This window comes from Phocoena phocoena, chromosome 3 (assembly GCF_963924675.1).
Source record: "Phocoena phocoena chromosome 3, mPhoPho1.1, whole genome shotgun sequence".
Lineage (NCBI taxonomy): Eukaryota > Metazoa > Chordata > Mammalia > Artiodactyla > Phocoenidae > Phocoena > Phocoena phocoena.
In genome coordinates this window covers 126860965-126887193 of record NC_089221.1, presented here as the reverse complement: position 1 = coordinate 126887193, position 26229 = coordinate 126860965, and the positions used below count along the sequence as shown (strand labels likewise).

The 26229-nt window shown below is 43.0% G+C and overlaps 2 protein-coding genes across 4 annotated transcripts in view; one reads left to right on the top strand and one right to left on the bottom strand.

The window, feature by feature from the left end:
* The window catches only part of HMGXB3 (HMG-box containing 3), a 58534-nt gene extending 43421 nt beyond the window's left edge, over nt 1–15113 (bottom strand). The window contains exons 1-6 of one of the 3 annotated variants that reach the window (XM_065873619.1): nt 14407–14571; nt 14099–14123; nt 11590–11728; nt 10534–10708; nt 6473–6970; nt 5225–5323 (exon numbers count right to left, since the gene is read on the bottom strand). In XM_065873619.1, the coding sequence (XP_065729691.1) occupies nt 5225–5323; nt 6473–6970; nt 10534–10708; nt 11590–11728; nt 14099–14123; nt 14407–14571 (1101 nt within the window). Of the gene's footprint in view, nt 1–5224; nt 5324–6472; nt 6971–10533; nt 10709–11589; nt 11729–14098; nt 14124–14406 lie in introns of those variants that run through there. The other 2 variants (XM_065873620.1, XM_065873621.1) reach the window with 2 other exon arrangements.
* A 2862-nt stretch (nt 15114–17975) lies between these two features.
* On the top strand, nt 17976–19969 carry TIGD6 (tigger transposable element derived 6). The gene is given in 6 exon segments (XM_065875616.1): nt 17976–18213; nt 18216–18778; nt 18957–19474; nt 19476–19563; nt 19604; nt 19794–19969. Coding segments are annotated over 6 exon segments (1584 nt in total).
* Nucleotides 19970–26229: the final 6260 nt, after the last annotated feature.

Here is a 26229-nt window from a genome sequence, read left to right as displayed (position 1 = left end):
AATTGATCATCTGCATACAAATATATTCAGCCACTGGCTTGCACCATCTCTGATGATTTCCCTTTGAACAGAATGTATTACATTTCAGCTACAAATAGAAATTAGCCACACTCCATTTCTTGATTAATGCTGGAAAGAAAACACTTCCCTATCAGATTTGTTCTGTCACTTATGGTTTACTCAGCTACTAATCGCAACCCCCCTAGCCTGGCCAGAAAGCAAAAACTTCCCTTGGGAAACACCAAGCTGCCTCTAGGCTACCTCTGGCCAGAACACCTAAGGAAAAGGTGATTATGACAGTGATAGCAGGTCAAAGATGAGTGTGAAGTTGTGTGGCACCAAGGAAAGAGACCAGGGTTTGGGTTCCAATTTTGTCACTGACATACTGAATGAGCTGGGGGTAAGTCATCTTAGCTTTTGGGCCCTTGGTTTCCTCTTCTGTAAAATCACCTGCCCTTTATGCTTAATGGATATATCCTGAGGAGCAAAAAGTTTGTGAGACTATTATTAATGGGTAAAACATTATATCTTATCTTTTCTCAGACTGTGGCCCCATATGGAATATTCATTCTGAATACACCCTCAGTGCAAAGTTAGTGCTATAAATAAATTACCATGAATTTGGAAATACTCCTGAACAGCAACTTATAGAAATGACTTTAGGAAATAATGCTAGTGTTCAAGGCTGATGCTGCCTTCTTAAGTATTTCTAGAAGAGCTTGGCTGACACTTATTAAATCATGAAAGAATATAAATTTCCAGAACAGGAAAGGCTCAGGAAAAATAATTAGTTTATTACAACTTTCTTATCGAAGGAAGTATTGTTTATCCACAGCAGGGGTTTTAGAGGATAAGACAGATTGTGACAAGTTAAAGCTATGTACTATTAATCCTAAAAGAAACCAATACAATAACCAAGACAAAGTTAATAGCTCATAGGCCAACAAAGGAGATAGAATGGATTCATAAAAGATACTTAATGATTTCAAAAGAAAGTACAACAAAACAGATAGGACCAAAACAATAACAACAAATAGTAAGAGGACTGATTTAAACCAAACCACATTAATAATCACATTAAATACATACAGCCTAAATACTATAATTAAAAGGCAGGGATCATCAGATAGGTCTTGCTCTTAGAGCCAAACTATATGCTGCCTACCAAAAAAGGTACAGTAGAAATACAAAGGTACAAACAGGTCAAAGGATGGAAAAAGATATACTTTGTTAATAACAATAATCAAAAGAAAGGTTCATATCAGAACTAAGTAGATTTCATAGGCAAGAATACTGCCAGAAATAAAGGTCATTTCATAATGAAGAAGCATTCAGTTTATCCAGAAGACGTAACAATCCTAAATGTTTGTGGATTTAATAACAGTCAAAATACATGACACAAAACCTAATAGAACTGCAAAAAGAAACAGATAAATCTACAATGACAGATGGATGCTTTCTCTCAATAATTGACAGAAACAGTAGACAGACAATCAGGAAGGATACAAAATCAATAAGAAACACTATCAATCAACTCAACCTAATCTGAAATGTATAGAACACTCCACCCAACAGCAGGAATACATATTCTTTTGAAGTGCACATAGAACATTTATCAAGACAATCCATATTCTGAGCCATAAAATAAACTGCAATCAATTTAAAAGGATTCAGGCCTTATAAAATACAAAGTTCTAACCATAATGGAATCAAATCAGAAACTGATAAAGACAGACACCTGGAAAATCCCAAATATCTGGAAAATAATTAAGTAACTCATGGGTTAAAGTAAGTTAGAAAATACTTTGAACTGAATGAAAATGAAAACTGCACCGTATCAAAATTTGTGGGATGGGCTTCCCTAGTGGCACAGTGATTAAGAATTTGCCTGCCAATGCAGGGGACACAGGTTCAAGCCCTGGTCCGGGAAGATCCCACACGCTGCTGAGCAACTAAGCCCATGAGCCACAACTGCTCAGCCTGCACGCTAGAGTCACAAGCCACAACTACTGAGCCTGTGTGCCACAACTACTGAAACCCACACACCTAGAGCCTGTGCTCCGCAACAAGGGAAGCCACTGCAATGAGAAGTCTGCGCACCACAGTGAAGAGTAGTCCCTGCTCCCTGCAACTACAGAAAGCCCCACGCAGCAAGACCCAATACAACCAAAAATAAATAAATAAAATAAATTTATTAAAAAAAAATCGGGGGGGGATGCCACTAAAGCGGTGCTTAGAGGGAAATGAAGCACTAAGCAGCTATATTACAAGAGAAGCTCTCAAATCAATGACCTCAGCTTCTACCTTAAGAAACTAGAAAAGACCAAATTAAACCCAAAGTAAGCAGAAGAATGATAGAAATGAGTGAAACAGAAAGCAGAAAAACAACAGAGAAAAACAATGAAACCAAAACCTTGTTCTCTGAGAGCAATAAAATCAGTAACCTCTAGCCAAGCTTATCAGGATAAAAGAAAGAAGACCCAAATTACCAGTATCAGTAATGGAGAAGTAAAATCACTACAAATTCTATAGATATTAAAAGGATAAAAATTCCACAAAACTTTAAACATAGAATTACCACATGATACAGCAACTGTACTCTTGAGGTATATACCCAAAAGAACTGAAAGCAGGGACTCAGACATTTGTACACCAAAGCTCAAAGTAGCACTGTTCACAATAGTCAAAAGGTAGAAACACACCAAATGTCCATCAATGTTTATGAATAGATAAAAAAATATAGTATACACATGCAATAGAATATTATTCAGCCATAAAAAGGAATGAAATTCTGATACTTGCTACAAGATAGATGAACCTGAAAAGATTATGCTAAGTGAAAAAGTCAGACCAAAAAGGAAATATTTGCATGATTCCACTTATTTGAGGTACCTAGAACACACAAATACTAAGACAGAAAGTAAAATAGCAATTACCAGGGCTTGGGGTCGAAACAGGTGGGGTGGGGAATGGGGAGTAACTGTTTAATAGATACCGAGTTTCTGTTTGGGAAGATGAAAAAGTTCTGAAAATGGATAATGGTAATGATTGCACAGCATTGTAAATATATTTAACAGCACTTGAATTGTACACTTAAAATTGATTAAAATGGTAAACCTCATGTTATGTATATTTTACCACAGCTTTTTAAAAGAAGAATAAGGGAATGTTTTGAACAATTTTATGTCAATAAATTTGACAACTCAGATGAAATGGACAAATTCCCTGAAAGACAAACTATCAAAGCTCACTCAAAAATAGATAATCTGAACAGTCCTATATATATTTTAAAAATCGGACTTGCCATTATAAACTTTCCCACAAAGAAATCTCCAGGCCCGGATAAGTTCACTGGTAATTCTGACCAAACATTTAAGGAAGAAATAATGCCAGTACTACACAAAACTCTTCCAAAAACAATTGGAAAAGCAGAAAATATTTCACAACTCATTCCATGAGGTAAGCACTACCTTGATACTAAAACAAGACAAACACTGTACAAGAAAATTAGAGACCAATAATATCCCTCGTGAATATAGATACAGAAATTCTGAACAAAATGTTATCAAATCCAATCCAATAATATATTAAAAGGATAATACATCATTGCCAAGTGGAGTTTATCCCAGGAACACAAAGTTGATTTAACATTTGAAAAATCATATTAATCACATTAACAAACTAAAAAAGGAAAAAAAAAACACAAAAAATTTTGACAAAATCCACCATCTCAAAAGACACAAAAAAGATGTGAAAAATCCAACATCCATTCCTGATAAAAGCTCCCAGCAAAAATAACTTCCTAAACATGATAAGGGTATCTCTGAAAAACCTACAGCCAATATTAAACCTAATGATGAAAGACTGAATACTTTCCCCCTAAGACGACACATAAAACACAGATATCGGCTCTAACCACTTCTATTCAACACTGTACTGGAGAGGTCCTTGACAAAACCATAAGACAAGAAAAAGAAATAAGGAATCCATATCAGAAAAGAAGAAATGAAACTATTAGCAGACAACACTGCCATCTATGTTAAAAATGCAACAGAATCTACGAAAAGGCTAGCAGAATACATGAGTTTATTAGCAAACTTGCAGCACACAAGTTTAATAAGCAAAAAATCAATTGTATTACTATATACTAGCAGTGAACTATTAGAAATTGAAAATAGTTTTAAAATACCATTTACAGGGACTTCCCTAGTGGTCCAGTGGTTAAGAATCCCCCTTACAATGCAGGGAACGTGGGTTTGATCCCTGGTCAGGGAACTAAGATCCCACATGCCGTGGGGCAACTAAGCCTGGGCGCTCTAGAGCCCACAGGCCACAACTAGAGAGCCCACGTACTAGAGAGAAGCCCACGTGCTGCAATGAAAGATCCTGCATGCCGCAACTAAGATCCAGTGCAGCCAAATAGATATTTTTTTAAAAATAAGATACCATTTACAATATCATAAAGAAACATGAGATATTTAGGAATAAATCTCAGCCCACATGCTGCAGTGTGTGATGGAAAAAACATTTGAGAATCAAAAGACCCAGGGTCCTCGTTCTGCCTTGTTTTGCAGCCCAGTGGCCTTGAATCATAGAACAAGTCCTTACTCTGGACCTTTTTCCTAACCTGCACAATAACAGGATTGAATTAGATCAGTGATCCCTCAATTTTTCTAAAACACATATGCTTCAGAAATTTTATTTTATTTATATATATTTTTTGTGGTACCCAGGCCTCTAACCACTGTGGCCTCTCCCGTTGCGGAGCACAGTCTCTGGACGCACAGGCTCAGCGGCCATGGCTCACGGGCCCAGCCGCTCCACGGCATGTGGGATCTTCCCAGACCAGGGCACGAACCCGTGTCCCCTGCAACGGCAGGGGGACTCTCATTCACTACGCCACCAGGGAAGCCCTGCTTCAGAAATCTTGATAAAAGCCATGGAACCTATCCCAGGAAAATACTCTCTCAAGGAGAAAAGTTTGTATGTAACTTGAGGAGTTCATGGAGGTCCATTCAACTGGACCTCCTTGAGGAGGTTCCTGCGGAGGTCCATTCACAGACCCTCCCCCACTCCCTCACCCCCAGTTAAGAATACCTGAACCAGAAAAACCTCTGAGATCTTTGCCAGTCCCAATGTCCTAAGTTTGTTAAGACTTTTAGAAAACTACCTGGAAGAGAATTCTTATGGAGCCTTAATCTCCTTGAACTCCCCACACACTGACCAGTTTGATGGAGGTGGGGTTCTCCACAACCGAGTAGGCAGGAAGAGGCAACATGATGAATTGTGCAGCTGGCGCAGAGGAGCTAATCTCACTGGAATCCTGTAGGTACATGGAGAGAAGAAAGTTTTATTGAGAGGGAGTGAAGAACACCCAGGACCATCCACGACACTGAAGACCAATCAAGTCCAATAACCATAGATAATGTGCTTATCCAACAGGCACATCAAAAAAATGAATGAATCTAAAATTATCTCAAAATAAAAGTTTAATTAAGAACAAACAGAGACAGAGAAAACCAGTACCACAAGGAATGTGCTATCCTCATTTTACAGATGAGAAAACTGAGGTTCTGAAGAGACTCAGAACTCCTAGATCACATAAGCAGTTAGTGAAAGAACCCAATTCTTCTGACCCTGTCAAATGTTCTTAGCGACCTATTAATCTGCCTTAACCAGTGGCATGCTTCATCATCATAAACAGCACTGCGGCAACAAGTAATAAAAGAGATTCACGCCTGGCACAGAATCCTCTGCAGGGCTATCTGCTCTCATCCGTCTAGGCCATAGGGGCCGCTGCATGCTGGTCCTCCTAGCCTAAGCAGAACTACCACCTCTTTGAGGATGCCATCGCACCCGGAGTAATAGCGTGGTGGCAGCTCCCCAACTCTCCACTTCCAGGGGACCAGGCTGTGGAATCACATAAATCACTGTTCTTTCTCCTCAACTGGGCATGACAGAAAAGCCACTGGGGAGATACCTCCCTCTTCTTTCTCAGCTATGAGTCCCATCAACCTGGCCCTGAAGAGAACTTCCTTCTTCCTACTTACTCTGTGCCCAACAAGATTATTTTAAAAAATTCTCCTGAACAGTTCAAGGTGCCATTGTGTTTGCTGAAACAATCTTAAGGGAACATAAAATTCTAACTAATACTAATAGCCAAACAGATCCTGGCTCTGACTCATGGACAGTCCAAATATCATCCCCATCCCTCCTGTTAATATACCTTATCTCATGTGAAGAAAATGTTGGCTATACTGGGCAAGAGGAGTTGGTGGGAGTGCCTAAGAAACTGAAGCCTGGGGACTTGGACCCTGCCTGGGGACAAAAAGGTTGAAGAGAACTGCAGTCCAACTAGAAGTGCCACACCAGTATTCTTACTTACCACTATTTCAGAATCACACTGCATGGTGCTAGCTGCCTTTTTAACAATCCCAGGTAAAGCAAAATCATCAGAACCAAAGTCACTTACCCTCATGACTGTTACCACTGACATGCTCTCCCCAACCTGGGGGTGGGGCACAGCCAGGCTTCCAGTGGGGAGGTCTGGTGAGCCATTCACTAAGGTCTCTTCAATTACCAGGCTTGTCTGGTAAGGTTGGTGGCTCTCCCCTACCTCCAGGGAAGCCTCATTTAGGAGCACATCCGGTCCGAGGATCTCTGAGGTGGTGATCTCCTGTACAGCACCTGGCTGGGCAAGGGCTCCCACATCCTCAGCTAAGGCCTCCACAGCCAGACATTGTTCTGCCATGCCTGCATGGCTGGGCACTGTCTCCAAGGCAGTGTTGGACACAAGGGATGGTCCTCTAGGGGACATTTGGTTCTGGGCCACACACAGCTCTAGCTGAGAGCAGCTCCGCTCCTCCTGCAGGCTGCTCTTGGGGATGATGATATAATCTGAGCGAGGGAGGATCTTGCGGAAACCTGGGATGTCCGGAACCACAGCAGTCAGTGCAGAGAGTTTAGAGTTCTGAGGATGAAAAAGCCAGGTCGGGGAGACAAGCAGAGATAAATGGAATAAGACCACATAGATATATACTTATAAGCCTTTTTTTTCTTCGTTTTTTCCTGCAAAGGAACCAGAAAGACTCCATTCTCTTGACCTAAGACTTAGGGTCAGCCTCTGCCAATAGCAATGTCATCGTCATCTGAATCACACTTGAGCCAATGTAACTTACTCACTCAATCACATAGGAGACAGATAATGTGGATTAGATTCCAGAAAGGGCACTGATCTTGGCATCTTAAACTGTGAGCTGAAATCCCAGGTCTGGCATAGTCTTAAACAAATCCTTTCCCTTTTTTTTGGCCTTGCTGCCCCATCTGTAAAACGAGGGAGCTGAATCTGGCTATCTATGAGTTCCTTTCCAGCTCTGATACTTTAGGATTCCAAAGTAGCTGAAGATTTAGATACCAGAATGTATAATGCTCAGTGAAACCTTTAAAAGCATCAAATACAAACCAACAGGCCATGTTGGATCTCAGGGCAGCAAGCAAGGATTCTGATATCACTGGCTTCTTCCAGACTTGCAAAGAAGAGAATGAACAGATCACAAAGCTATCAATCAATAAGAAGGCTTCACGAGAGAATGTGTATAGGGAAGTGGTTATCTGATAAGCACTGACTATATTGGGAGGTGATGGGGAGGGAGAAGAATATAAATATTAACAATGACCTAGGATCTTAAGGTTCAGAAAATAATTTCCTGACTTTTAAAGCAATACTACTAAGTTAGGTACTATTATTATTCCCACTTCACAAATGAGGGAACTGAAGCTCAAGGAGGATAAACTTTCCCAAAACACAGAATTAGTAAGTAGTAAAGGTGGGACTCCAGGCCAGGTCTTCTAAGGAGCAAGGAGACCAGGTACTGGAAGCACAGCCCTGCATGGCTAACTGGCACCAAGAAAAAGGTGCTTTTATTTTTTTCAATTTAAACTGAAAGTTACCCAATGAGGAAGATAGAAAAGTTCAAAATGAACAGATAAGTGAGAACTGAAATTAAACAGACCAAAAAATAATTTCAGAAGCATCAATTACAAAAGGATCCTTAAATAAATCAAAAGCAAGAAGTCAATGAGACTACTTAGGGTACAAAGGAAGCACTCAGAGATGAAAGTTAACAGAAGCACTGAGATGAAACATGAAAGCAGACTGTCCAAATCCTTTATGGAGCCTTTACTGGAGAGATAATGAAGAAATGATATTCTCAAGTCACGCTTTGAAGCAGACAGGTCAAGAGAACAAGACTAAATGGCGGCAAATACATAGGTTGGTCTGGACTTAATCAACAAATCCAAGCACAAGAAACCAGGGCAGCATGAATGGCAGTCATCTTTCAGACTGTAAGGAATGACACTGGAACCATGGGCCCAGCCACTTGGCAGGAGACCTGAAGGGCTGCCAAGGAGACAGCCTGCCCCAAGGTCTCTGAGAGGCTCCCTAAGTATGCAGGCAGGAGGGTCCCATCTGTACACCAGGTAATCAGGGAGAGGTCAAACAGCATATAAAGCCTGTCTTGGTACATTCCAGATGCTCATTAAATGCCACCTTTTCTTATTATATGGTCACTGGACATTTAATCTACTAAAGAGTGTTATTTACTCACCAAGTCAGAACTCAGCTAGGTGTTTTACACTGTCCATTTTAAACATTGTGAATAGATACTATTATCCCCATTTTACAAATGAGGAAAGCAGGACTCAAAGGTTAAGTGATTCTTCCAAGGTTACAGCTAGTTAATATTAGAGCTAGTCTATTAATGATCTTGGGGGTAGTGGTTGAGATGATGGTAGATATAAATTTACATATGGATAAGGAAAAATCATTGTAGATGATCTACTTAAATTTTTTTTTTAAAAAGCCTTAATAAGGACCTATATTAGTGTCTGGTTTTAAAAACCATATCACTCCAAGATTAGGTAAAATTTTCTTATATCATGGGCAAAAAGTCTGTGACCTTATAATGGAGAAACCAAAAAAAATATGTGTACCTTTCCTTGACTCCGTCTCCCCCTCTCCACAGGGATTGTTTCCCAGACTCACAGTTTACAAACAAATCATCTATAGGAGAAGTACAGAGTGGCATCTCCAAGACTGTAGGTAACACAAAGCTCTTCCAAGAAGGTAAATGCCAAGCCAACAAGGACAAAATAATCTAAATGGCATAATCAGTGGCAGATGGGCTCCACTAAGGGAAATACAACCCGTTCTGCTATAACATAGTTGTTGCATTCCTGAAGAACTTTTGCTCTTCATTATAAAAGAAGTTAGAGACAATTGTTTCAATTGAAAAAAAAAAAAGGAGTTAAGGTTAAAAGGTTTCAGCTTGCAATAACAAGGTTATTTTTCCTGCAGGAATATCAGTTTTAAAAAAAAAAAAACAGCAGGGCTTCCCTGGTGGTGCAGTGGTTAAGAATCCGCATGCCAATGCAGGGGACATGGGTTAGAGTCCTGGTCCGGGAAGATCCCACATGTCGCAGAGCAACGAAGCCCGGGCACCACAACTACTGAGCCTGCGCTCTAGAGCCCGCGTGCCACAACTACCGAAGCCCACGTGACTAGAGCCCGTGCTCTGCAACAAGAGAAGCCGCCGCAATGAGAAGCCCACGCACCGCAACGAAGAGCAGCCCCCGCTCGCCGCAACTAGAGAGCCTGCACGCAGCAACGAAGACCCAACACAGCCATAAATAAATTAATTAAATTAATAAATTTAAAAAAACAGCAGTGTTAACAGTTGTCAGTCCATTTTATTCCTGTGAACTAGAAATAACAAAATGGCTGACACAAACCTAAGTGCTTCCTTGCCTATTCTTTAATCCAAGCACTCAAAGGCTCAATGTCCTCCATCAATTTCACCTTTAGCCTTCCACTTTTCCTTCTAGCACAGTTCAATACCACCAGTCACCAGTGGTAACAAAAGAATGTGGCCTTCAATAAAGCAGCTGTGTCTACCTCTAAACTCGCAAGCCTAATTGCTGATTACGTTCTAACTGACAGTGGTGAGCGCAACACAAATTAATTATACTTACACTCAACAGATAACATGAAAATTCACGGTGTAGGGAAAATGCCTGTAGAAGCTACTCTATAAAAGGAAAATAACACTAACTACCCACAAGGACAAGTGGCTCCAAGTTTTGCTAAAATTCAGAAAAGGAACCTAAGGCTCACTGGAGATCATGTACTGCTGCAAGCAAAGAGTAAAGAGAGTGCAGGGCATGACCGAAATGGAAACAGGGAATTCCCTGGCGGGCCAGTGTTTATGACTTGGCACACTGCCATGGCCTGGGTTCAATACCTGGTACCTGGTCAGGGAACTGAGATCCCCCAACCCACGCAGCGAAGCCAAAAAAAAAAAAAAAAAAAAGAAGCAGACAATATCAGACTCAAGAAAGGTAAAAATGACTCAACTCAAAGTTTTCCTAAGAAGAGAGAAGGAAACCGGAGAACAGGGGGTTGGACTCCCCAAAGCCTCACCACTAAGGCAATGGAGGTATTAGCTGAAGAAGAGGAAAAAAAAAATTACTTACAGGATCCAAACCTTCTTTCTCTAGTTTGGCTTTCTCCAAGTAGTAACTCCTCTCGGCCACACTGAGAAGCCTCCAACTCTCACTAATCTTCTTATTGATCTCAGATTGAGGGAGGTGGGGGAGCTCCTGCTGCACTTTCAGGTAGATGTCGTAATAGTACAGAAGGTAAGCAGACCTGAGGAAGCAAGGACTTCTTAAGGTTTTCCCTCACTCAACCAGTAAATACTACAATGTTTGAGTAGTGAAGAGCTAAATACAAAACCCAGCTTTTCATTTCAAAAGCATTTCTCTAAATAGAGACTGAAGCAAAGATTAAATAACACCCCCAAAGGGTGAACAGGGGGAGGTTTCTCCCTCCAGAAACATGGAAGCAAAGGCTTGTCTGGTCTACTTTTCCATGACCACTTTTTCTGCAGGGCTTAAATCCCAACATGGGCAAAGATAGATAAAGGTGTCCCGTCATTCCACTTTCAGGAAAAGGTTAATTAGAGGACTAATTACCACTCACACCCTACTCTTCTACACAGCCTTTGGTCATCTCACTGGTCAACAGCACCTGACCTCGCCAAGGCTGAGAGAGGGAAGCAGGTAGAACTATCAAAGTGACCCAGTGCTGGGAGCCTCAGCAAGAAGTCTGGAGTGTTCACAGCTAAGAGGGAGCTTAGAGCTGCAATTTGGATATTCTTTATAGATATCATTGGCGCTATTTGTAATTCCAAATTTCTATTGATGTCCTAATTAAATATTTAAATAACAATGGCATTAATAATAAATACAGTGGTTCTCTTGTAGCGAGCTTCCACCATTTGTATGTATATTTCCTGCTAAAGCCTAGAAACGCGACCAAGATTTGGACAGGAATGGCAACGGCTGGCATCAATCGGCCACTTCCCACTCTCAATCACCGTCTCCCCCCAACCCCAATGCCCATCAGGAGACTTCAATAAATGACATGGCACTCTCAGTGAAACTGGACACAGGCTAAAGTCTTCTTCAACACAGCTCTCCAAGCAGCTTCTGTTTATGAATGCCAGCTATCAAAATGTGTTGGCTAACCTGGGTTTCTTGGCCTTTTCTCCATGTATTTTATACTTTTTCTTCTTCTTGGGTGGCCCAGGGGAGGTGTAACAGTAGGCTTCCTCAATTTCCTCCATCACGACAGTTACCTCAGTACCATCATATGATGCATCCATGGCTAGAGGAAAGTCAAACATAAACAAGGTTCAAGAACCTACCCTAAAGGGGAGAGCGGCCTCCTGATCCAATGATCCTTATCTCTGCCAGGGACTTAAGACTCAGTCATTTGCCAAACTCATCAGATGGAGCCTAAGAAGCACCTGGGGAACCTACTAAACATTCAGATTCCAGGGTTCCACCTCAGCCCTTCTGAATCAGAATCACTAAAGGGTGTGGCAATCCGTGTGCTTAACACGTGCACCTGGTGAGTCCTCTGACTAGGCAAACCTGGGATCCCTAGCTTAGCGAGCCCTTTCACTTTTATTCACTCATGGGATGCTCAGTAATCCTTCAACTCAAAGATTAGCCCCACGTTACAAGAATTCCATATGGTAATAGGTAAATACTTGGCCAGGAGTCAGTTCTGGACACTCCCTCATGGCATCACCTTAAGCAAAATGCTTCACTGATTCACTCATTCATTCAAACGTGTTAAGTGCCAATATGTAGCAAGTTTCTTAACGTTCTGCCAGTTTGTTTGTATGACTTTGGGCAGGTCCTTTAGCTGCTTTAGGTTCAATTCTCTCACACATTAACAAGAGATGTCTCACCCTCCTTACCACACTTATAGTGATAAGACGCAAGGACAGAACTCCATTTGAGAATAGTGCTATACAAAAAGGGTTCATTATTAAAGGTGAATCATCTCTGCCTGAGATGCTTAACGACCTGCCCAAGGCCACCACACCCAGGAACCTGAAAGGCAGACTTTTTAGTTCAAAAATCCAACTGTGAGCCTTCTTCCATTATACTATACTGCTCCCATCTCCACCCACAACCCTCTAAACCAGCACTGTTCAAAAAACTTTTTGTGATGACAGAAATGTTCTTCATCTGTGCTGCTCCAATACTGTAGCTACTTATGGCTATCGAGCACCTGAAATATGGCTTGTGTGATTGAAGAACTCAATTGATTTAATTTTCTTTAATTGTAATTGGTTTAAATAACCACACATGGTTAGCAACTACGGTCCTGAACAACTCAGGTCTAAACAGTAATCTGACAGACTGATATTAACTCTCTAGCACTGGCCTAAGAAACAGAAAACCTACTAATAGCTTTTCCTAGGGAAAGGAAGGCATTAAAAAAATTCAATGACTAGTTCAAGAAGAGTTAGTTTATTTCTGGCCACATTCTAAGTTGGAGTTTTACCCACAGACTCAATCCTTGGGTTCAAGAAGAGTTAGTTTATTTGTGGCCACACGCTAAGCTGGAGTTTTACCCACAGACTCAATCCTTGGATGGAGAAAGGCTCCCAAAAACCACTTGAATTTTATGAGAGAGAAATAATATAGTTGCTCTGGGAAATCTGTCAGAAGATAATTTAGGATTCTGGGAAGAAGGAGCTGTGTAAGTAAATACAGAACTGATAAGTGTATTACCAGGCCCACTCACGTCTCATTTAGAACTCACTCCACAAATGATGAGGTATCTGATAAACTATAATGAGAAAAAAAGCACTGTGTGTTGAGTCAGGAGACCAGGATCCAAGTCTAAATTCTAACCATGCGATCTCAGATAAGTCTATTCCCCTCCCTAAATTTCGGTTGTTCCTCAAGTGAGGCTGAAGAGGCTGAAATCAGTGGCTCCTAACTTTTTGAGAGGCAAGAATCCCTTTGAGAATGTTGTAAAGCGGGAAAAACCCTCTCCCAGAAAATGCAGACAGGTATTTTCACTTATAATTTCAAAGATATACCTGAGGCTAAGAACACGTTATTCCTAAGGTTCTTTCTAGTTCTGTACCATGTCTAAATGATTTCCCTTCCCATTGGAAAACAAAACAAAAACAACAACAAAAGAACCCCACTGCATTCTGTTATAGTGCAACTCTGGAGAACATAACCCACAACTTGGCTCGGTAAGAGATAGGCCAGTGCCTTCATTGGGTAAGGGATGCTAGGGTTCAAATCAAGGCTATGTGGGGATGTGCTTTTTTCGCCTTTCATAATTGACTTCTCAGCCCTTGAGTCTTGCAGAGAAAAGCAATACTGCAGGAGAGCTTCTGTAAAGAATGACATACAGGGTTTTAGCACCCAGAGCAAAACAAATTAGAAAACAAAGTCATTACAATCATATTGGGGTAGGGGCAAGAAGAGACTGAGTTTTGGCTTGTTTGAGTAGCCCGGTTTAAGCCTGGGTCCAAGAGTATTTTCAGATCCTAGGCCTCAGTACAGTAACGCAAAAAAAAAAAAAAAAAAAAAAAAAGGCACGATAATATAAAGGTTAAAACTAAGGGCTCTGGAGGGCAGAAAATCAGGGTACTAAATTTAAGTTACCCATTTTAACAGGACGCGCACAGAGCTCTATGACCTTGAGCAATCTACTTACTCTCTCTAAGCCTCAGTTTTCTAATCTGTAAAAGAGAAGTAAGGCAGTACTTGAAATCTGTGACACTCTTTCACTGTCCTATCAGATCCTCCTCGGAACCCCATTAAATGGCTTCTGACAGCTCAGCAGTGGGCCATGGTCGGCCTACGGGCCTTAGATGTCCCAAAGGTACCGAATGCGGGAGGTGGAAACTAAGGCTCACTACTCCTACTTCGTAGAAGAGGCAACAAGGCTCAGAGAGCCGCAGCTCCCAGCTCGTGGGCGCCCAGCCGGTGCGGTGCGGTGCGGCGCTCGAAGGTGGGACTTACCCGGAGAAGCGTGAAAGCCGCGCGGCTCACATTCCCGGAGGCGCCCGGCCAGGGGGCTCGACGGGGGGGCTGGCCAGCGCACTCGCGCTCCCCGCTGTCGGAGAGAGGCGGCTCCAGTCGTGGCAGTGGCAACAAGGAAGTGGAGACAAGGACTCGCGCGCGCATCCCGGGGGCTAGAGGAGCCCCGGCCCCGCGGCCCCGCCCGGCGACACACGGCACGGAGTCGCGAGAGCCCCTCTCTCCCCCCTTCCTCGGAGTCGTGATATGGGGTTGTAGAGGGCGGGCGTGGGAGCACAGGTTCTCTCTGCAGGCTCTTCACCGACGCCTGCCGAGAGCCCCGGGGGTCAAGCCCCGGGGAGCCCGAGGAAGACAGCAGGGACACGGGCGTCGCCGCGGCACCGGCTCAGCGGCACTAGCAGCAGCAACACACCTCAGCTCGCTAGGAAAACCCGTCCCGGCTGCCCTCGCGGCGCGCCGGAAGCGGCCGGCTGCGCGTGACTGCTTGCGACCCCTTGCGCAGGCGCAACAGTCCAGCCCGGGCTGAGGGGCGGGCCCCTAGAAACCGCTTAGAGGCTTAGAAGGGGGCCGCTAAGGCGGACGGACTACTTCCTGCTAGAGGTTCCGGGAGGAGGAGGAAGCTGCGGCCGCCCACGGTGGACGCCCTCAGCCCCCGGGCGTTGCTGTAGGGCGTTCAGGTAAATAGGGCGGGGCTGTGGCGAACACGAGGGGTCGAGGCTCCGCCTCGCCTGTCAAAGCCACGTCTGGCCAGGAGAGCCCGAGCACCACCCTCCCAGCACGGAGTTCAAGGCCTGACCCCAGCCCTCATCACTCTGTCCCGGCTTGTTCAGGACAGGGTTCTTCTTAGTGCCGCATGAAGACGTCCTCCTCACCCCAGTGATGTGCCCTCAATCCGTCTCTCCCACCGTCCCACACTCAGTAATGGTAGTGAGTGATTCAAACGGAGCTGAATGACCATGTGGAGAGGCTCTGGAATCAGATAAGGATTCTATTGTCCCTTCCCGCCGATGTCACAGATGGTGCCACATTCGTACAAGTCCCCTCACCCTCACTACCTTGCAAGTGCATGTCCAATCTGCCTACTTTTCTCCATCTACCACCATCACCAGTCTTCTCCTAGTCACCGTCATCTCCTGCCTGGACTGGGGCAATTTCTTCCCATCTCCTCTCTTTTCCCTCTACGATCTATTCTCCACAACACGCAAATTGATCTTTTTGCACTGATTAGGTCACTCTCTGCTTAAGACCCTCCAGTGTCCTCTTGTTTACTTAGAATAAAATTCAAACTTATCTCGACCCACAAGACTTTACTTTGGCTCTTGATTCATTCTCTTTCCACATCTCTTCTCAGTACTGGTTGTTCCCAGAACAAGCTATATAGCACTCTCGTGTTCAGAATGCTAGCTTTGTGCTGAGCCTCCTTGGGACTGAATCCCGGTCCTACCACATGTAAGCGATATTAAGCATGGAAAGTAACAAAGTATGATTACAAAGGACCAATAATTGGTTCTCATTTCAGTAAATGGCATCACCATCCACTCAACTGCTCAGTGCTCAAGCCAGAAATCTGGGAATTATCCTTCACTCCTCTGGCACCTCACATCCAGTCCATCAGCAAGATCTGCAAAAACATAGTCCCAAACTGACTACTTCTTACCACCTTCACTATTACTCTATCCAAGCCACCATTATCTCACATCTGGACTCCGGCAACAGCCTCCTAACTAGTCTTTCTTTTTCTCTGACACCCTTTCATTCCATTCTTCACACAGCAGTCATCTTTCTCCTTGCTTCAAATCCTCCAGGAGCTTCTTGTTGCACTCAAATTAACATATCCCAACTATATATGGCCTACTAGGCTAGCCTGCATTTACCTTCAGCTTTAGGGCCACCTCTTAGGAAAATGGACTTTACCTATTAGGTTCTCCACCTTGCACCCAAAAGACTCTTTCTTAAGTGCAAATCTGATCGTGTCATTCCAAAAACAAAAAAAAAAACTCCAAAGGCATCTTATTGTCCCAAGATCCTTGTTCTCTTCTCCAAAGACATTTTTTTTCCTGATCATGTCTTTTTATTTTCTATAGTACTTCATTGCCTTTACACATGTTTCCTTCTATCTCATGAATTCCTATTTGTTTATACTTTAAGTCCCAACATCAGTATTTTTTCCTCCTTGAAGTACACTGCCCATCTGTGTCCCACCCAGTTGATCATCCCACTTCTGTCTTCTCATCCACAGTACTCTGTAACCTCTGTTATAGCACTCCATACTCTAGTTTTGTCTTCCCTGGTAAGCTCCTCAATGGTAGGCACTATGCGGCATTCATCTCTGTATGGCTGGCATCAAGCACAGTGCTTAGCACACAGAGGATGCCATGAATGGATAGACAGATGTGTGGGGGTAGTGACAAAAGTCAGTCCTTAAAAAGGGGCAGTCACAGCCTGAAGCACAGCAGCTTCTCTTGTTCTTTGAGGACTCTCATGATAAAAGGTTTAAGCAGGCAGTTACCAAAACTGCTACTGTTGGGTCACGTTTATTTCCTTCATAGCACATACCACACTCTGTAATTAACTCATTTATCTGTTCACTTATTATGTCCCTACACCACATTGTATTATTTCATAAGGGCAGGGACCTTGACTATGTTGTTCTTCACTGTGTCCTTACCGCTTGGCACCTGTAAATATTTATTAAATGAATGTGTGGCTATGAGAAACATATTCTGGCAGTGAAAAATCATTCCAAGCCAAGCAGCGATAGAGCTATGAAGATCTCACTGTGGTGCAATTTCAAGCAGGACTATGGAGTTGCAGCAATAGCACTGATCTGAGTCAAGAAATCTGAGCTGTATGAACCTGGGTAGGCCCCTTCCCTAGGCCTCAGTTTCTGTATCTTTAAAATGAGCCAGATAATAATTCCTTGAATTTATACAATGCATTGCTATTTGCAAAGCTCTTTTACCATCTGTTACTTCAATATAGTCTCACAATAGACAGACCAGACACTGTTATTATTTTTACAAAGGCTCAGAAAGTTTAAGTAAACTAGACTATACCTCTTTTATTTCAAACATTCTATGAGTCTGTATAAATAACCTCTACAAAAAGTCAGTAGCATGATCCTATCTTCTCTTGGCTTCGGCCTTATATTATCATTTTTTTTTTTTTTTTTTTGCAGTACGCGGGCCTCTCACTGTTGTGGCCTCTCCCGCTGCGGAGCACAGGCTCCGGACGCGCAGGCTCAGCAGCCATGGCTCACGGGTCCAGCCGCTCCACGGCATGTGGGATCTTCCCGGACCGGGGCACGAACCCGCGTCCCCTGCATCGGCAGGCGGACTCTCAACCACTGCGCCACCAGGGAAGCCCTATTATCATTTTTCTAATACAATTTTTAAAAATCTGAACCCATCTTTTAGGGGGAATCCACTATCTTTGGTTCCTGATAGGCACTCCATTTTGTCTTCTCAGTTTTCCTTACTTGTGGCAAAACAAGCCAAGAGGAGGAACAGACACAGCCCTGGTAGTTGTGGTCCGGCCCTCATTCTACAGATATGGCAAACAAGGGGAACAAGAAACGTCGGCAGTTCTCCCCAGAGGAGAAAATGAAAGTTGTGGAAGCTGTGGACTCAGGCAAGAGGAAAGGCGATGTGGCAAAAGAATTCAGAATCACTCCTTCTACTTTGTCTACATTCTTAAAGGATCGTGCCAAATTTGAAGAAAAGGTGCGGGAGGCATCTGTGGGACCTCAGAGGAAAAGGATGAGGAATGCTCTTTATGACGACATTGATAAGCTGTTTTTGCTTGGTTTCAAGAAATCCATGCCAAAAACATCCTCGTGACTGGTTCTGTCATTCGGAAAAAAGCACTAAACTTGGCCAACATGCTTGGCTATGACAATTTTCAAGCAAGTGTGGGCTGGCTGAACAGATTTCATGATCGCCATGGAATTGCTTTGAAAGCAGTCTGTAGAGAGCATAGTGACAGATTAATGAATGGTCTAGGAATAGATAAGGTTAATGAGTGGCGTGCAGGGGAAATTATAAAACTAATTGCTGACTACAGCCCAGATGATATCTTTAATGCTGATGAGACAGGAATGTTTTTCCAGTTGCTTCCCCAGCACACACTTGCTGCTAAAGGGGACCATTGTAGAGGGGGCAAGAAAGCAAGGCAGTGGTTGACAGCACTCTTTTGTTGCAGTGCTTCAGGGACTGAAAAAATGAGACCATTGATTGTTGGTAGGTCAGCCAACCCACGTTGCCTCAAGAATGTCCATTCCCTCCCTTGCGACTACCGAGCCAACCAGCAGGCGTGGATGACACAGGATCTGTTTAATGAGTGGCTGATCACCTCGGTGCTTTGTGACCGCCTGGAGGGGTGGGATAGGGAGGGTGGGAGGGAGGGAGACGCAAGAGGGAAGAGATATGGGAACATATGTATATGTATAACTGATTCACTTTGTTATAAAGCAGAAACTAACACACCATTGTAAAGCAATTATACTCCAATAAAGATGTTAAAAAAAAAATGAGTGGCTGATGCAAGTGGACGCCAGAATGAAGCAGGCAGAACGCCGGATCCTCCTGCTGATTGACAACTGCTCCGCTCACAACATGCTTCCACGCTTGGAAAGGATTCAGGTGGGGTATCTGCCCTCAAAGTGTACTGCCGTCTTGCAGCCACTGAATCTTGGCATAATTCATACCACAAAAGTGCTGTATAGGAGCCACCTGCTAAAACAGATCCTCCTCAAGCTCAACAGCAGTGAAGATCAAGAAAAAGTGGACATCAAGCAGGCCATTGACATGACTGCTGTGGCATGGTGGTCAGTCAAGCAGTCCACAGTGGTGAAATGCTGGCAGAAGGCAGGTATCACCCCTGTGGAATTGACAGATTCTGACGTAGAAGCAGCAACCAGTGAACCAGATACTGTCATTGAAAAGTTGTGGCACTCAGTGACGATTGCCACCTGTGTCCCAAATGAAGTAAATTTCTGGGACTTTGTCACTGCAGGTGATGGTCTCATCATGTCTCAGGAGCTGCTGGACACAGGTCATCCAGGACACGGTGGCCAGTGAAAGTACTGATGAAGCTGGAAGTGAAGATGAGGGGGAGGCACCTCTACCACAGCAGCCAAAAGTCACCACCACAGGGCTTCCCTGGTGGCACAGTGGTTGAGAGTCTGCCTGCCGATGCGGGGGACACGGGTTCGTGCCCCGGTCCGGGAAGATCCCACATGCCGTGGAGCGGCTGGGCCCGTGAGCCATGGCCGCTGAGCCTGTGCGTCTGGAGCCTGTGCTCCACAACGGGAGAGGCCACAGCAGTGAGAGGCCCGCGTACCGCAAAAAAACAAAAACAAAAACAAAAAGTCACCACCACAGAGGCCAGCTCAAGTGCACAGAAACTTAGACGGTTCCTTTCCACTTGTGTAGGTGTTCCTGATGCCATTTTTGGACAGCTAAATGGCATAGATGAATATTTAATGAGAAGAGTGACACAAACTCTTGTTGATTCCAAAATTACACAGTACCTCTAAACAAAATAATGTAGAAATTAACTGCCTCTTTTAATTTAGAAGATGTAGTTTACAAGAATAAATATTTATTTAGCTAGGATATTGAACTTAAATTTTAAGCAATATTATTGTGAAAACATTCCAGTTTTCTGAAATAATCAGGAAACTTTCTTGAATGGAATTTGGGGCCAAAGACTTTTCATTTCTAACAAGTTCCCAGGTGATGCCAATGCTGATGTGGTCCAAGGTCCATGCTTAAGAACCACTGGTCCATCTGGATTCTAGCACTTCTCTCTTTAGCTGGCCATCTGAATACTCCCAATCACTGACTGTCAAAAAAAAAGGATCAGCTGTTCTTACTCCAGAACTGTTAACTCCTTCCTGCTGATTTGGTAACTCCAGAACCTTCTTAGCTATTCTCTTGAATGCCCCACCAAGTACTCAGTAGGGGTGCATCTGTCTGTGCCAAAAGACTTAACAAGAGCCATCTAGCCTATCAAAGCATCTTTTAATACTTCAGGATTATTATTAGTACGATGCTGGGGTACAGAGAAATAAAGTGCCTGAAAGAGGAGACACGATACAATCTGGAAGATGTGGTAAATATCAGAGAATGCTGTTAATCACAATCATGGGAGAGAACATACATCCCAGTGTACCTCTCAAATCCAGACAAGGTGAGAGGAACATTTGTGAGAGAGATGACATGTGTGAGAATGTTTGGATTATTTGGATAATCCACAGTGGTCCTCTCCACACCTGTGGATAATCCAGCCTCATGTCGTTAATGTTAGGGCACACTATGTTTCCCTTCACTAAAATCACTTCATAAATCACCCTTATTCCTTTGTGTTTGTTCTTCAGAGAAGTCTGCTACAGCAGAGTTGATTTAAGTTATTTAAAGCTGTATAAATTTATCATCAAATTTATCTTAAAGTTTTTCTCCTATAAAAAAGGCATTCTTGGACTTCCCTAGTGGCTCAGTGGTTAAGAATCCACCTGCCAATGCAGAGGACACAGGTTCGAGCCCTGGTCCAGGAAGATCCCACATGCCATGGAGCAACTAAGCCCGTGAGCCACAACTACTGAGCCCATGTGCCACAACTACTGAAGCCCGTGCGCCTAGAGCCTGTGCTCCGCAACAAGAGAAGCCACTGTAATGAGAAGCCCACGCACCCAACAAAGAGTAGCCCCGGCTCACCATAACTAGAGAATGCCCCCATGGGCAGCAACGAAGACCCAATGCAGCCAAAAATAAAAATAAATAAAAATTTTTTTTTTAAAAAAGGCATTCTTAATATCCTTTAAAACCCTAGTATCTATTTTCTAATGAGTCAGATAAGTGTCAGTTTCATTTTTAGAAGGTACACACAAGACCTGTTAGCGTTGTAGTGTAGTTCCCTGCCCCAGCTTAATTTTGTGGCTATTTCAGAAACCCATAGCAATTCAGTTATTCTTCTTTCTGTAGTTACTTAATTGAGACATGTATAAAGCAGATTAATCATAGAAAGTACTGCTTCCACGCTGAACAAAAAACAGCAGACGTTTGAATAGATGTGTATTTAAAGCTTATTTGGGGTATTTTTCCTTTTAACGAACTAGTATAACTTGAATTAAAAGTACTATACATATTTTAAATTATTAACACATAAGAAAGGAAAACAGTGTCTTCTGGATAAGTCGCGTGGTTCTGTCCCATTATCAGCACCTTAACTGCTCCCATCATCTGTGTCAGGATTACTGACGAAATTTCTAATTCCTTCCCTCATCTTTCTCCTGAAGTCCATTTTGCGCATGTTAGATCTCTTTCCCCTGCCCAAGTGTCTGTGGTGGCTCTCAAATGCCTACAGAAATAAAAGACTATTCACCTGAGTTTTAGCCCCCTCTGGAGCTGACTGCTTGGTTGCTCAGTACAATTTAGTGTGTGTGTGGCCCCACCATGGGCCATTGTCTTCACTCCATACCCATGTCTGCTAGTGTGCCTTTGCCTGAATGCCTCACCCTGTTCTCTACCAAGCTGGACCTTACACATTCTTCAAGAACTAATTGGAGTCCTCTTTCTTCCAGCCTTTCTTGAAGACTCCAGCACCTGCTCTACCCTTCTCTCCCTCAACTCCTCAGCACTTTTGTCTCTAAACTATTCAGTTAAGCACTTAAATGTTTTGCCAATGTTCTGTGGCTCTTTAGACTGTAAGTTCCACGAGAGCAGGGACCACTCAGCCTTTGTAACCTTAAAGGTGCCTAGCACTGTGCTGGGAACATCATAGGCACGTCAGTAAACATTTGTGTATAAATTGACACACAAGTAATGTCAAAGCCACCTTATTTTTAAAGTTGCATGAAGCATTAATTCTACTAGAAAATGACTTGGAGATAAGGTAGGGCTGTCCTCTATTTAAAAGGATTTGCAGAATTTTTCCATGAATATCATTGCTCAAATATTATTCCAGTCCAGGGTATAATCTATTCTTTGATAGTGAAGAATTCTCATCTATGGAGTTAAACCTGTTTCCTTCCACAGAAAGTCACTGCAGGATTCTCCATTTCTACAAGACTTTAGTGTGAAAGGCTTTGTCTAAGTGCTTTGCATATAGTAATATTCAGTAAGTATGTACTCAAACTTGGTTTGTTTTTTTTAAAAAAGAAATCTCACATTCTTGACTCATTTAACATATCATATGAATTATATCCAAGTAGATGGAAATCACATCCAAAAGAGAGCAAAGTCTGCAAAGTCTGGTTTATATCAGGTGAAAGTTTGCTTCTCTTGGACATAAGGGGTTTTTTGACACTTTGTTTTTTAAACTAAAAAAGGTTGATATTATCCTTTCTTGGTCTGCTGTCTTTATCAGGCCCTCTGTGGCTTCTCCCTGACTCTCTGTTCCCTCCAACCCCACTTAAGGATATAGTTTTGTCCCATTTGACCAATCTACTCTGTAAGCCAACCTTCTGGGACTAAGGACCTACCTCAATTGTGCTGTCATGAGGATAAAAAGGTATACCTGGCACAGACTAAATGTTCTACAAATGCTGTCTGTTGTCATTACTATCCATCCTATTTAGAACCTTACCATCTAGAGGCAGGGACCTGCCTTACCACTAAAATATCTTGGGGTTCATTGTTCCAGAACCACACAGCCTGTTCCTAAGGGCTCTTTCATTAAAAAGGAAGGAAGCTGGGCTTCCCTGGTGGCGCAGTGGTTGAGAGTCCGCCTGCCGATGCAGGGGACGTGGGTTCGTGCCCCGGTCCGGGAGGATCCCACATGCCGCGGAGCGGCTGGGCCCGTGAGCCATGGCCGCTGAGCCTGCGTGTCCGGAGCCTGTGCTCCGCAACGGGAGAGGCCACAACAGTGAGAGGCCCGCCTACCACAAAAAAAAAAAAAAAAAAAAAAAAAAAAAAAAAAAAAAGGAAGGAAGCTAAGCCTTATTGATTGCCTATTTATGTCAAGCACTATTTCACTTATCATTTACTCTTTCCAGCAAATCATAATACCAAAGGATAGACAGGTCTCCAAATTTGCAGACCTATTAACTGTTCTGCTACTGGGGCCATAGTTGTCTTTGAAGTGGGATGTGGTAGAGCATATTCCTGCCACCAGAGGGCAGAGGTGAGCTACATAAGGGAGACAATTCAGCCAACTGAAGAAACTAAGAGCAGCCACTTGTAATTTCTCTTAGTAGAGACTGAGAAAGTAGTCGAGAAAAGAAAGAAGAGACATAGGATGTGGGACTTGTTCAAACAACTGACTTAGAAATAACTGTACCTCAAACTACCCAATTCACCCCATTATACACACCTATCCCTTCACCTACTGATAACCACAGGCCATGTAATTGACCCTGGGCAGATAACTGATGTGCCCTACAAACGAGCCAGTGTTAGAGAAATAGCCACCCATCAAACATATCCATGCCTTCAGTAATCACTGAAATATTGGACCTTATAAAATACCCACTGCTGGCCAGAGAGGCTCTAAGGATGAATTAGGTTCATGACCCTACCCTCAAGCAGTCCAGTAAGCAGAGGAGATAGATGAGAGGGAAAAAATAATAATACAGAGTGGTAAATGCCATTTTAGAGAATAGTCAGAGAATTTACAGGAGTAGAGATAGAGCCCAAAGGAGCCCCTGCATGAGAGAAGAGGAATTCAATAGGAAATGTTGCCAAGAGCAAGGGACACTTAATATGAAGTATCTTGAAGGAGGAGTAGGGAGTTAGGTATATGGGGTGGGGAAGCAATTGCTGGCATAAGTCCCAATATATAAAGGTCTGGGGTATTACAAAATGGCCCATTTGGGAACAGTTAAGGTCAGAGGTAGGTATGTCAAGCAAAGGATGTGTGGTAGGACAAGTGACTGGAGATGTAAGCAAGATCATAGTTTTTAAGGTCTTGTGGGCTAAAGCATTCATTTTGAACTTACCCTGAAAACATTGGAGAACCACTTACAAGTAGCAAACGTCAAATTATTTTTTAGAAATTGAGTGATAACTAGTGTGGAGGCTGAGCTGTAGAGATACAGGTAAACTAGTTCGGCTATGGCATCATCCTGAACAGAAATGATACACACTGAGGGCACGAAAGAGATGTTGGATTTGAAAGACTCTTGCCAGGTAGATGGATTTGGTGTGTGAGTTGAAGAGGAATATTCTAGAATTTCCCAGGATTCTGGCTTGAGTAGCTAGCTCATGCCATTATCAAGATAGATAAAACAGGAGGAGTTTGGGTGTATGTTGCTTATGAAATGCCCCTGGGCATCCAGGTTGAACTGTCCAGTAACAGCTGTGGAGATTTATATATAGACAGATAATGCTGTTTGGTGTTCTAGAAATGTCAGGCTGGAAATCATGTTTGGCTGCCGTTAGCATGCATATAATAAGGTAGTTGAAGCCATAAATGTGGATGTAGTCATCTGGGGAGAGCTTACAATGCAAGGTGTTTATGATATGGGGTCCATGAACCAGCCTTTTTAATAATCACGTGTATGTATATACATGCACATGTGAATATTTCTCCAAGAAAAGCCATACTTTCATCAGTCACAACTGGATCAGAAAATTAAAACCTTAAGCAGTAGTGCTATATGAGAGACAAGGCCAAGGACATAAGCATTGAAAGGACAGATGGGATAGCACAATCCTCCAAGTTGGTTGGAGAAGACGCTAGAGAATGAGTGTGTGAGGCGCTTCAGGGGCTCTGGATCCCAGATGCTGCATGCAGACAGAGTGGGTGCACCCTCCTTCACTCTGTGGGTAAGGATGAGCTTAGAGGCAGAATGCTCAGGGTTACAGAAATACTGCAAAAGGAAGACTGAAAACTCTCCTTAAGCCTATACTCACACTCCCACTTCTACAGAGTTGAGAAGCAGAAGAAGGAGGACATTCGAGAGAGGCTCTCCGCAGGTACGGGGCAGGGTGGGGAGGGTGGGGGCCGGACGGGGGTGGTGCCGATTAGTCCTTACAAAGCCGTGTGCTCCAGTTAGGAGCTGCACGCCCACTTCTCTCACTTAGCTGGTATAAGGTGTTAGCCTCAATGTACTGATGGGGAAAATCTGGCTCAAAATTCAGTGTTAGGACAGTAGTAAAACACAAGCCAGATTTGGGTTTTCTGATTTCAGCACAGTATGGAATAGGAGTCATGCAACATAAGAACTCGAAGGGTCTTCGAGCAATCTAGTTCTCTTCCCTCTTTCACCGATGGAAAAATTAAGTCCCCAAAGGGTGAAATGACTCACTCAGGACCCTAGAGCAAAAAGGAAAGAACTGGGTTTCTTTATGCTTTAAGACTTTCCGTAAGGACAGATACTTTTGTCTGATGGGGAAAATGAATGCCTGAATCACCCTCCAAATGTAAAGAGATGGTATTGTAAAGCTCACTGGTGACCTGAATGTGTTCCTTAGTTAGAAACCCTGCCCCCTTACACTTGAATAATTTATACACAGTAGTATTTTATTAGCATAACAATTTATTAGCAGACAAATGAAATGACACCTCTAGATCACAACACATATAGGATCTTATATAATAAACATCACAAATAGATCCCAGATGAAAACGATCTGCTATTAACCAATTCCCCATCTCCTGCAATAGGCTGTAATCCATTAATAACTCATCCTCATCCCATAAAGGGTTAAGCAAGATTTATGTGGAATAGCATCAAGGCACTTGCTTTAATTTAAAAAGATATACATGGTATGAAACATATTCCCCAAAGTCATTAGCCTTGAATAAATTGTAAAGAAAAAAGGCAGTATACTTTTTTAGTGAATAAACAAGACTGAGATTTTA